Here is a 12,858-nt window from a genome sequence, read left to right on the forward strand (position 1 = left end):
TTGAGCCTTTCAATGGTCACTTATATTCATAAATGGGGCTGGAATCTGAATTCAGATGCATCTTTTTGAAAGATTATACTCTTACGAGTTTATCAACCTAAAGATTCTATATATAATAGATGTGCTATGTAAGCTATAATAATAAAATACTTTTCATTATTTTCTCATCAGCTACATCATGACCATAAAGTTCAACATATATACAAAGAAGTCTCTGAGGTTTAAAAGGCTAGGAGACCAAATGTTGAAAGTTCTGATTCCGAGTCACTGATATGGAATATTCTAATCGACAAGAAATGTGTGCTAAAGTGGTTCCCGGCTTTGGGAATAAGTGAGCTCTAGAAATGGAACTTTTTAGAAACTTTCTAGCAAGGATTCTCAAGATGGGCTGCAAGTCACATGCCGTGCTCTGCATTACGTCTCTAAATGTTAAAAACAACTCTGTTTTCAATTCCCCACAATCAGGCGCTACTGGAGGAAGCTGCTGACCTCATGGTGCAGCTTGCTCAGCTCTGTGTGCTGAGCTTGATTCTGTCATTTCCTTGCACTCCGGCCCCAACAGAACGCCACAAACCCTAACCCGTGCCTCAACCCTTCTCTTCCAAGTTACCCCTTTAGCGGTTTGCTGGAGGACTTTTTTCAAGAAAGGAGAGAATTACTTCCACAGGAATACTTGCTTTTCATTTTATGATTTTATGATTAAAGGCTATGGGTGTTCGGTCCCATTTTCATGAACTAAATACTTGTCACCATAATGATATTATAAATAATTTAGTCACACGTGACACTGCCCATGTGGAGGAGGTGGGAAAACCTGGATGGTTCCAAGATTTCAAGCAAAAGCAAGAACTACTCTGATGGGATCAGAATTTTGTGTGTGTGCGTGTGCGCGTGCATGCACACACATGTACGTTGTAGAGGGGGTAGGTTGATGGACTGCCTTTCTCAGGTCAACATAAGAAATTCTTCTATTTGGGAAGATTTTTTTCCCCTCTACATTCCCTAATCCACACTGTAATATGTAAATACACTCAGGGGTTTCACAAAACCCCTTTAAGAAAACTTATCCTTTCCTCTTGTTGCTAATCTAGAGATATTAACCTCAAAATTAGCCACTTAGTGCCAAAGGCAAAATTTCTCTGCTATGCTAGAATTTTCTAATACTGACATATGCCATGATTTTTGTATTGCATGGAAGAATTATTTGGATTCATTTGAGATTGCTTTTTTGCTTACCTATTCATAAAAGAAAAGGGAAGAAACACCTTTATTTCAAGGTGTTAGAGCATAATCTCCAAAGGGAGTAATTCTGTAATTATTTCATCCTCTGTGGTGTATGGTTTATAAAGTTCACCCCACACTAGCAGATCAATGAATAAATAAATAAATGAACAAATAAGTAAATAATTTCTAAACAAAAGACATATATAGGGTTATATGTCTTTTTTTTTTTTTTTTTTTAAACTGATTGGGGCCTGAGTTAAAGAGGTTTGGAGACCATTGTTGTGAAGAATTGCTCATATGAATATTTCAACACTGGAACTAATGACAGAGACCTCATTCAGATGGGGCATTCAACAGGGGCCCCCATCAATCCAAGAAAGAAAACAGAAGGGCGATTACCTGTAAAGTCACAGAGCTGTGGCAAAGCATCCAAAATGATGCCAACTAAAGGCAGGTACAGGGCAGCGATTTTGACCTTCACCTCTGGTTTGACACAGCGTGGGTCCAGGTCATGAGAACTTAGCAGGCTGTGGATGGCACTGACAGCTTTCCTTTGCACTCTGCTGATTCTATTGGCACAACACAGGAATCAAGAGGTTATGGTGAAGGGAAATTGACTAAAGTGCTTTTCAACAGTCAAGAGTGATCAACATGCTCCTAAGCAATGAGGTTACTGTGAAAACCAAGCAACAGAAGATAGAACTAGATGGAATCCAGAAATAGACTGCCTGTGTTCTAACCCTGGGTCTATCGTTCAGTATGATGTTTTCAAGTTCTTCATATTGTAGCTCAGTACTTCACTCCTTTTTATTGCTAAATAATATTCCATTGGTGAATTTTATTTATCCATTCATGAATTGATAAACATTTGGATTGTTTCTGCTTTTGAGCTATTATGAGTTATGAATGCTATGAATATTTGTGTACAAGTTTTACTTTTCTTGGGTACATACTTCAAGGTACATTTGCTGGCTCTAATAGTAACTCTCTGTTTAACTTTTTTGTTTGTTTGTTTTGAGATGGAGTCACTCAGGCGAGAGTGCAGTGGTGCAATCTTGGCTCACTGCAACCTCCACCTCCTGGGTTCAAGTAATTTTTCTGCCTTAACCTCCTGAGTAGCTGGGACTACAGGTGCCCACCACCATGCCTGGCTAATTTTTGTATTTTTATTAGTGACAGGGTTTCACCATGTTGGCTAGGCTGGTCTTGAACTCCTTGTCTCAAATGATCTGCCTGCCTCAGCCTCTGCAAGTGCTGAGATTACAGGTATGAGCCACTGTGCACCCAGCGTCTATATTTAACTTTTAGAGGAATCAGCAAATTGTTTTCAATGGTGGCTGCACAATTTTACATTCCCACCAGCAGTGTCTGAAGGCTCCATTTTATTCTTGCCAATACTTTATTATCTGTCTTTTTTATTATATCCATCTTTTGGGTATCAAGTGGTATGTAATTGTGATTTTGATATGCATTTCCCTGATGGCTAATGATGCTGAACATCTTTTCATGGTCTTATGACCATATCTTCTTTGGAGAAATGTCTATTCTGATCTTTTGCCTTTTAAAAAATTGAGTTGTCTTTTTATTACTGAGTTGTAAGATTTTAAAATATATATTCCAGATACAAGTTCCCTATTAGGTTTTTGATTTGCAAATATTTTCTCCCATTCTGCGGGTTGTCTTTTCATTTTTTTGGATGGTGTTCTATAAATCACAAAAGTTTTAATTTTACTGGAGTCCAGTTTTCTGTTTCATTCTTGTTACTTACACTTTTGAGTGTGTCATATTTAAGAAACCATTGCCTTTTCTAAGTTTATGATGATTACCTCTATTGTTATGTAATAATTTTATAGTTTTAGCTCTTACATTTAGGTCTTTGATCTATCTAATTTTTGTATATGATGTAATATAGGGTCCAACTTCATTCTTTTGAACATGGATATCCAGTTGCCCCCGTACCATTTATTGAAAACACTGTTGTCCCCCATTGAGTTGTTTTGGCACTCTTGTCTAAAATCAATTGACTATAAATATGAAGATTTATTTCTGGACTCTTAATTGTATTGAGCTCTATGTCTATCATATGTCAGAATCCCACAGTCTGGACTACTTTTGGTTTATAGTAAATTTTGAAATTGGGAAGTGTGAGTCCTTCAATTTTGTTCTTGGCTATATTGGGTTCCTTGAATTTCCACACAAATTTTAGGACTGGTTTGCTAATTTCTGCCAAAAAAAAAAAAAAAAAAAAAAAAAGCAAGCTAGAATTTTGACAACTGCATTGAATCTATGGATCAATTTGGGAATTATTGTTATTTTAATTTATTAAGTCTTCTGATCCATGAACATATGATATCCCTCCATTTATTTAGATCTTTATTTCCTTCAACAGTGTTTTGTTTTTAGTGTGTCTTGTATTTGTTACATTTATTCCTAAGCATTTTTTCTTTTTGATGCTATTTTATATAAAATTGTTGCCTTAATTTCACTTTCAGATTGCTCATCATAAGTGTATAGAACACAGTTGATTCTTGTATGTTGATCTTGTACCCTGCAACCCTGATGGACTCATTTATTAGTTCTAATAGATTTTATTTTGTGGATTCCTTGTAATTTTCTATAAACAAGACTATGCCACCTATGAATAGAGACAATTTTACTTCTTTTCCAATGTAAATGCTTTTTTTTGTTTTGTTTTTGAGACAGGGTCTTACTCCGTTGTCCAGGCTGGAGTACAGTGGTGCAGTCTCGGCTCAACACAACCTCTGCTTTCTGGGACCAAGCGATTCTCCAGCCTCAGCCTCCCAAATAGCTGGGACTACAGGAATGAACTACCAGTGCCCAGCTAATTTTTGTATTTTTTTGTACAGATGGGGTCTGCCATGTTGCTCAGGCTGGTCTCAAACTCCTGAGCTCAAAGTGATCTGTCCACCTTGGCCTCCCAAAGTGGTGGGATTTCAGGCGTGAGCCACCTCGTCCAGCCTAGATGCCTTTTATTTTCTTGCCTAATTGCCCTAGATAGAACTCCTAGTACATGTTGAATAGAAGTGGCAAGAGTAGACATTTTTATCTTGTTCCTAATCTTAGTGAGAAAGCCCTCAGCTTTTCACTAATAAGTGTCACATTAGTTGTGCATTTTTCATAGAGTCTCTTAAGTCAAGTTGAGGAAGTTCTCTTATTTCCTAAAAGGTTTGCTATCAGGAAGGGTTATTAGGTTTTATTAAATGCTTTTCTTTGCATCTACTGAGATGATTGCATGGGTTTTGTCCTTTTTTTTATTAATACGGTACATCAATTGATTTTCAGATATGAAGCTTATCTTGCATTCCTAAGATAAATCCTACTTAGCCATGGTGTACAATCTTTTTTATATGTTGTTGGATTCAGTTTGCTAGTTTTTGTTGAGGGTATTACATCTATATTCATCAGATACTGGTCTATTCCTTGGAATAGAAGTTGATAAAAAATTAGAATTAATTCTTTAAAAAATATTTGGTAGAATTCATTAGTAAAGCCCTCCAGGTTTGGGCTTTTATTGTGGTAAGTTTTTAAAAAATTTTATATATACATATATTTTTTCAATTTTTATTTTATTTATTTATTTATTTTTGTGATGGAGTTTCACTCTTCTTGCCCAGGCTGAAGTGCATTGGCATGATCTCGGCTCACTGCAACCTCTGCCTTCCAGTTTCAAATGATTCTCCAGCCTCAGACTCCTCGGTATCTGGGATTACAGGTGCCTGCCACAACACCCAGCTAATTTTTGTATTTTTAGTAGAGACAGGGTTTTATCATGTTGGCCAGGCTGGTCTCAAACTCCTGACCTCAGGTGATCTACCTGCCTCAGCCTCCCAAAGTGCTGGGATTCCATGTGTGAAACATTGCACCCAGCCTAAATTTTTAATTTGTGTGGGTACATAGCAGGTATATGTGGGAAGTTTGATTGCTAGCTCGATCTCTTTACTTGTTGTAGGTCTATTGGATTTTCTATTTCTTCTTGGAGTCAATTTCAGTTCTTTGTTATCTTTTAAGGAATTTATCCATTTAATCTAGGTTATCAATTTGATGGCTTTCAATTGTTCATAGTATTCTTTTATAATCCTTTTTATTTCTGTAAGGTCTGTTGTGATAGCCCCTCTTTCAATTATGACTTTAGTAATTGAGTCTTCTTGCTTTTTTCTTGGTCAGTCCAGCTAAATATTGGTGAATTTTGTTGCTCTTTTCAAATAACAAGCTTTTGGTCTTGTGTATTTCCTCGATTTTTTTCTATTCTTTATTTCATTTATTTTGGCTGTCACCTTTGTTATTCCCGGCCATCTGCCTGCTTTAAATTGTTTGCTCTTCTTTTCCTACCTCAGAGTATATTCTTTTAACATTTTGTTAAGACCAGGTACACATATTTATTAAATTACTCAAGAACAGTATATTAAAATAAAAAATAGGCTGTATTTACATCCCCAAATAAATAAGTTCTAATGTCTACCCAAAACCATGCACAGGCATGTTCATAGCAGCTATTTTCATAATAGCCACAAACTGAAAGTAGCCCAAATGTCAATTTACAGTAGAGAAATTATAGTAGACAAAGGAATATGAAACACAGTTGAAAAAAATGAATACTGACACATGCAACCACACTGAAGGATCTCACAATCACAATATTCAGCAAAAGACTATGAAATTCAATAACAGGCAATATTAATTTCTGGTGATAAAAGAATAGTGGTTACTTGAGGTGTACCTGTAACTGAGAGAGAATAGTGTAATATTACATTTTTGATCTGACGGGTGGTTACCCAAACATATTCACAGGAAAAATTAATTGCATTTTACACTTAAGATTTGGGTCCTTCATATAAATTATACTATAATAAAAAGTAAATAAAATATATAGTGGAGTATCTGGAACCTAGCAGTAGATGTTCAATTTTAAAAATACACATTTTTTTCCCAAACAAAATAAGGCTACATGAAAATTCAAGGTTATATAGAAAATATTAACCAAAATTTTAAATGACTCAGATTCTTGCACTGTGGCTAAAGTAAGATAATTGTAAATTGCATTTCAAAAGTTGTTCTTGTTCTTAGTCTGTGGTCCTGGCAATGAGTTGTGTTTTGAATTAGGCATTGCAATTTGCTAGCTTAACACAAAGATGATAGACAATTTCTAAATGCTTGAAATACACTGTGGATTTAATGATGCATGGACATTTGTGGATATACCCGGTGCCAGAGATTTAAGGGAAACCCAGTGGAAACTGGAGCTGTGGCTCCTTAGGGATTCAGGTACTGACTCCCTCTGGCCCTTGCCCCATGGATGTACAGGTGTTGGGAAGTCTACTAACTGTCTTGAAAGTGGAAGAAAGAAGTACTGATCAATAGAGAATATTGTCGAAGTATGACATTTTTTGGAGGTTTTAGCTCACATGAAGCTGTGACAGTATATCTAATAACTTTCCAGGAGACTGACAACTAGCAATCAGGGATTATTGTGTTGCCAAAGGAGTTACACTGTTAATTACTTTCTTGGGGGAGAGAAGGTACTGAGAGGGAGAGACAGAGAGAGAGAGAGAGAGAGAGAGAGAGAGAGAGAGAGAGAGAGAGAGTGTAGAATGTATCTACCTGATTAAATATGATTACATGATGATCTCTGAATATATTCTACCCTGTTGCTAGTAATATAACAGCAACAATTTTGCAAGGAATCCAAAGCAGATATCAGGGCTGTTTCCAGCTAGAATGAAAATAGAAAGTAGAAACTATACTAATGTAAATACTAAAGATTGTTTCTAGAAATCGTTTAAAGTACTGCTATTAAAGAACAACTAAGAAAACATGTGCATGTTTGTGCATAAAGGCAATTTTCTTTGTGTTCAAACTTTCTTCTCAGTATCTTACTTATCAGCATATGTGTCAGTGCACTTTTTGTTGCTGTGGAAATTTATGTTGTTAATTGTAGAGTAGGAAATTTTACTGAGATAATTGGGAGAAATTTAGTTAGGGTTGAGAAAAGAAGATAGAATTAAAGCCATGGAAAGTGAAGTTCTCAAAGTATATACTCAGGACCAGATTATCTGGAAGGAGGCAAAATTGAGAGTTAAGAGCATGAGATTCCCCACACTGTCCTGCCAGGAGACACAGACACACAGTCAGTTAAGCAGGGTCAGCATGGGCACATCGCTTGGAATGCGTGTGATTGTTGCAGCTGCACAGACTCGAAGTGCTCCTGTATTTGTTTCATGCAGGGACCTCCTGTTTCCTTCACTGAATTGTAAGCACTTTGAGAGAACTTGAGAAATTCCATTTAGGCAAAAGTTCATCCATAACATACAGCAATGCTACCATTAATTAGCAAACATTATTCTGGAAACTTCTTTAGCATAGTTATGGGAACAGGTTCCCTGGGCAGGGAGGTGGTTTGGTATAGGAGAGTGGGTCCTGGGAAGGGACTGGGAAGGCCATGGCTTTAGATTTGGTTTTCTGTCATGGAATAGTAGGCCAGTTCCTGCAATTCTGTATGCCTAATCTAAACACCAAAAGTGTTGAACCTCAATTACTTTCCAATCCTTATAACCTTTGAATCTGAGTCCCTGGATGGTAAACTCTAGAGGGGCAGGGAATTTTGTCTGTTTGGTGCACAGATATATCTCTGATGTACTCTCACACCTAACTGTGTCTGTCCCACAGAAGGCATTCAATAATTGTTGAGTGGAGTGAATAATATTTTAGAAGGCATTATCTTCTTCAGTCCAATCAGGTAGGCTGTGGGTTTCTGATTCTATGAGCTCATGGAGCATAGGGAGAGAAGGAAAGAAGGGGGTGGTCTACCTCTCTGTTGACTTCTAGGCAAGATACTGCCACATGTCCCTGAGTAATCAGATAGATAACAGGTAAAAGGATTCAGAAGTCCTGGATGTGTGGCGTCTCTTGGCCTGAGAAGCATGGTCTACAAGAAAGCTAATTTGGGCATGGGGCCACTGCCTTCTCAGCAGCCATATTTCCTTCACCAGCATTGAATCAAGTGACATCTTCTGGTTGCCTGTGCATGCTATCCCCTTTACTAAAAATGGCTTTGTTCCTAGGGAGTTCATTAGTCAAAGCATCCTTGGGAAACCTGCTATAGTAGAACTGGTAAATTCCACTCAAGTAAGTGACCAACAAAAGTCGTCTGTACTTCTTGCCCATCCCTGTGGCTTTCTACATTCCTGTGGGTACCATTTTCTTAAGACATAGATGTTTCTACTCCTCAGAACTGGCAGACAGTAGAGTTGTTTACCAAGTGTGAGAAGCTGGACCACAAACTTTATTAAGGGGCATCTTTTTTTTGGCTTCATCTTCCTTTTTTTTTTGAGACGGAGTCTTGCTCTGTTGTGAGGCTTGAGTGCAGTGGCGCAACCATGGCTCACTGCAACCCCCGCCTCCCGGGTTCAAGCAATTCTGCCTCAGCCTCCTGAGTAGCTGGGACTACAGGCATGCACCACCACACCCAGCTAATTTTTTTTTTTTGTATTTTTAGTAGAGACGGGGTTTCACCATGTTGGCCAGGATGGTCTCGACATGCTCACCTCGTGATCTGCCCACCTCGGCCTCCCAAAGTGCTGGGATTACAGGCGTGAGCCTCTGCACCCAGCTCATCTTCCATTTTTAAATGCTAGAAACATACCCTTCCCCTTCGGCATCCAAGGCAGCAGCCAGTTCTGTGAAGAGAAGCCCGGTGAGGAAGTGCTGCTGGCGGTACTCGGAAGTCAGATCAAACATGCTGGCGATCTTCTGGTCCTGGAAACTGGAGCAGGAGCTTGAGTTCTACAGAAACACAAGGAGCCATTTTATGAGTCACAAGAACTGGAATGAAAATAGCCATGTCTAGTGTTTACTGAGGCCTTGCCCCAGCCAGGCTGTGTGAGCCCTCCCCAGTGAGGAAGGTACTGCTCGTGGCATATAAGGAAACCGAGACAGAGTGGTTACTTCACTTTCCCTTTTCCACAGAGGGAAGACTGCCCAGCGGGAAAGATGAAGATGAAGCACCCAGGCTCTGTTGAAAAATGAATGTCACTCTCTTACCCAACTGAAATCGAAAGCTGAAGATAATCCTAGGGTAAAATTTGGACAGAGAAATAAGAACGTCACACAGTCCTGTGGCTGGGAGCAGCCGATTCCTCTATAACCAACTGCCCGCTTTGTTTAAGGCCCTGTTTACTCAGCTACATTTTTGTTTTAAGACAGAGTCTCACTCTGTTGCCCAGGCTGGAGTGCAGTGACATGGTCTCAGCTCACTGCAACCTCTGCCTCCTGGGTTCAAGCAATTCTCATGCCTCAGCCTCCCAAGTAGCTGGGATTACAGGTGCCCACCACGCCTGACTAATTTTTGTATTTTCAGTAGAGGTGAGTCTTCACCATGTCAATCAGGCTGGTAACTCCTGGCCTCAAGTGATCTGCCCAATTTGGCCTCCTAAGGTGCTGGGATTACAGGTGTGAGCCACCACGCCTGGCCTCAGCTATGATTCTAAATTTGGCTTAAGCATGTTGTCAGACTTTTGCTGGCCTGGAACTAGAAGTGATGTCAGGCAGGGGAGTGTTAGATTTACCGGTCCTCGGTAATTCTGGTCCTGTATTCATATCCTGGGAACACACTTTATATTTCATTAAGAGCATCTAAAATGTCTCTAGAAATCCTTCACTGTTCAGTGAGCCTGGCCCCTGGGTTTGGCCACTCCCTGGGGCAGTCAGAGGGGAAGGTGGAAAAGAACCTACGGCAAGCTTAGTCCAGGGAAGTTTTCAGATGTAAGCTGCTGGGCAGGATGGAGCAAAAAGTTTACACATTTGGAACTGCTGCTTGTGAGTCATCTCTTTCCCTGTTCACAGTAAGATGGTCATGTAGCTAATATCTGGGTCATGCCATATGGCATACATGGCTAAGATTTTTTTTTTCAATTAGTAAGACAAGCCTTCACTTTTGTACTAGTATCAAGGAATATGCAACAGAAATATAACCTAGGCCGGGCGCGGTGGCTCAAGCCTGTAATCCCAGCACTTTGGGAGGCTGAGGCGGGTGGATCACGAGGTCAAGAGATCGAGACCATCCTGGTCAACATGGTGAAACCCCGTCTCTACTAATACAAAAAATTAGCTGGGCACGGTGGCGCGTGCCTGTAATCCCAGCTACTCAGGAGGCTGAGGCAGGAGAATTGCCTGAACCCAGGAGGCGGAGGTTGCGGTGAGCCGAGATCGCGCCATTGCACTCCAGCCTGGGTAACAAGAGCGAAACTCCGCCTCAAAAAAAAAAAAAAAAAAAAAAAAAAAGAAATATAACCTAATAATAAGAATTTTTGCCTGATGCTCTGGGCTACTGATGTGTTCCCTACAAATGGAATGTGACTATCAAACAGCATGTTCCTAAAGTTATTCCAGAGAACACTAGCCCTTTGAAAAATGTATGAGGTGGCGTGGGGTTTCCATGTCAAATCACTTTGGGAATCACTGCTCATCATGGACACCTCCTCCCATTTCCTCTTCTACTTCTTGTGTATTTACAATCGACATGAACAAGTCAGACTCTTAGAGGGCCTACTGGAAAGAAACTTTGGTTTCCAAAACTTATTTACTCTGGAATCCTGTATCTGCATAATAATTGGCTAATGTCAGACAAAGAAGGATCTGAGACTTTTCTATGAGTTTCTAAATTTCATAGGGCTTATGGATTCTTTGCTTTATTTAACCTGATCAGGGACCCTTGAGCCTGGGGAGAAACCAATTACTTAGCTTGTAAACTATTAGCTAGTGGTGTAACTTCCGGGTAGCATACTTGATCTGGTTTGAATAGTTTGAATAGTTTTATTTTTCATCAAATTAATAAGACTAGCCTTTATAGAAAAGACATGATTAAACGAGCTAGTTAAATGAAGTAGCTTGAATAATTCTTTTATTACCTGAGAAGATATGGAAGGACAAGGAGATGTTGGAGCAGTATCAGCATTCATAAAAAAAAGGTTCAGATTGAGGTAATGTTCATGGCTACAGAGGATTCTCAGGAACTCCAGCCTCATGGAAATGAGCATTGGAAGGTTATTGAGCTTGGCTGACAGCTGGGAAGAAAAACGAAAAGAAGAATGAAACATTTATTATAAGGTAAGTGGAGTTGAAGTTGGCAGACACAAAAATATCCTTTCTCTCCAGATTAAGGCAATCAATTTAATAAAAACTAATGGGATAGTGCAACAGATGGTAAATTCTGCATTACAGGGAGGTCTAATACATTTTCATTCATTACTGTTCCTCTTAGTGATTCTAGCCTAATAGCTGTCCAAAATGAGGATTCTTATCTTGATCTCCACTTTCTCAAATCTTTAATACCATGGCAAACCTGTGCTGAAAATCTCGAGCTATGTCTTCAGTGTAACATAATTAATTTTACAAAAACTCTACTGGTTTTGAGAAACTAAGTGAAAGGAGTTGACCTCACATGAGCCTGTATGAAACTAATAGAATACGACTAGATGACTTTTATGCTACAAGTTTTCTTTCATAGTTTCTAATTAAAGTCCCCATTGGAAAGTTGTAGAACCAGTTCCCTAGAGAAAGGCATCAAATTGCTTAGGAAAGTACATGGTACCTGCAAAAAACTCAAGGAGCTTGTACCAGAGTAAGAGAGGATGAAATGGAAAAGAAAGAGAAAGAAAGCTAGAAGACTTCTTAGGAAAAATCTTCCTTTAAAAAATAAACCATGAAGCAAGCAGTGAAAAGCAGACAAAGATGACAGTCTGGAAGAGGCCCCTTGCTTTCCCCAGGCAAGCTGAACAGCTGAAAGACCCAGACTCAGAGGCAGCTCCTCTAAAAGCAAAGCAGGGGAAGGAAGGGGCGCTGATGCGCCTTGAGCCTTCGGTATTTCATCATCATCACCTCCGATGGCAGCACAGAAATATGAAGCACCATCCTTGTGATGGACATGCCTCCTCTTCACTCACTTCAAGAGCAATTTTCTAAACAATGTAATTTTTGGGTTTCTTTTTTTTTTGAGACAGAGTCTTGCTCTGTAGCCCAGGCTAGAGTGCAGTAGCATGATCTCAACTCACTGCAACCTCCGCCTCCTGGGTTCAAGCGATTCTCTTGCCTCAGCAGCTAATTTTTTGTATTTTTAGTAGAGATGGGGTTTAGCCATGTTTGCCAGTCTAGTCTTGAACTCCTGGCCTCAGGTGATCTGCCGCCTTGGTCTCCCAAAGTGCTGGGATTACAGGTTAAACAATATAATTTAAAGGAGTACATATTTTCAGCCATTTTACAAGAAGCTGTTGTGTTGTGGGACATATTGCCTATAGAATTGATTTGTAGTTAGACATCCACTGAAAGCAAGTAAATGCCATTATATATTATTTTAAAACTAAAACATACGACTTCTGTGTAAGCACAGTTACCAGATCCCATATCCTTTAGATGTGCACTCCTGGCTGACTTTGGACCAGTGGAGCCAGCAGCACACTGAAGGGATTAGAACCTGGTCATGTGCCTGTCACTTAGGTTACTCATTAACAGTTGTTGGGTCAAGCCAGCTATCAGAACTTGAAAGCACAAAGACATCTGCACTTAAAAGAAAGCCCTGCTATGGGTATCTTCCATAGGTCCTTTGAGACAACATTAAAGATA

At 39.4% G+C, this 12,858-nt stretch overlaps 1 protein-coding gene across 8 annotated transcripts in view; it reads right to left on the reverse strand.

Annotated features, from left to right (window-relative positions):
* Positions 1-12,858, reverse strand: part of DOCK8 (dedicator of cytokinesis 8) — a 242,801-nt gene that overhangs the window by 50,904 nt on the left and 179,039 nt on the right. For all 8 annotated transcript variants that reach the window (XM_064361489.1, XM_064361488.1, XM_064361493.1 and 5 more), the window contains 3 exons: positions 11,148-11,303; positions 8,885-9,024; positions 1,624-1,793 (listed from right to left, as the gene is read on the reverse strand). In XM_064361489.1, the coding sequence (XP_064217559.1) occupies positions 1,624-1,793; positions 8,885-9,024; positions 11,148-11,303 (466 nt within the window). The remainder of the gene's footprint in view (positions 1-1,623; positions 1,794-8,884; positions 9,025-11,147; positions 11,304-12,858) is intronic.

This window comes from Aotus nancymaae, unplaced genomic scaffold (assembly GCF_030222135.1).
Source record: "Aotus nancymaae isolate 86718 unplaced genomic scaffold, 86718_ANA_hifiasm-v0.15.2.pri h1tg000041l, whole genome shotgun sequence".
NCBI lineage: Eukaryota > Metazoa > Chordata > Mammalia > Primates > Aotidae > Aotus > Aotus nancymaae.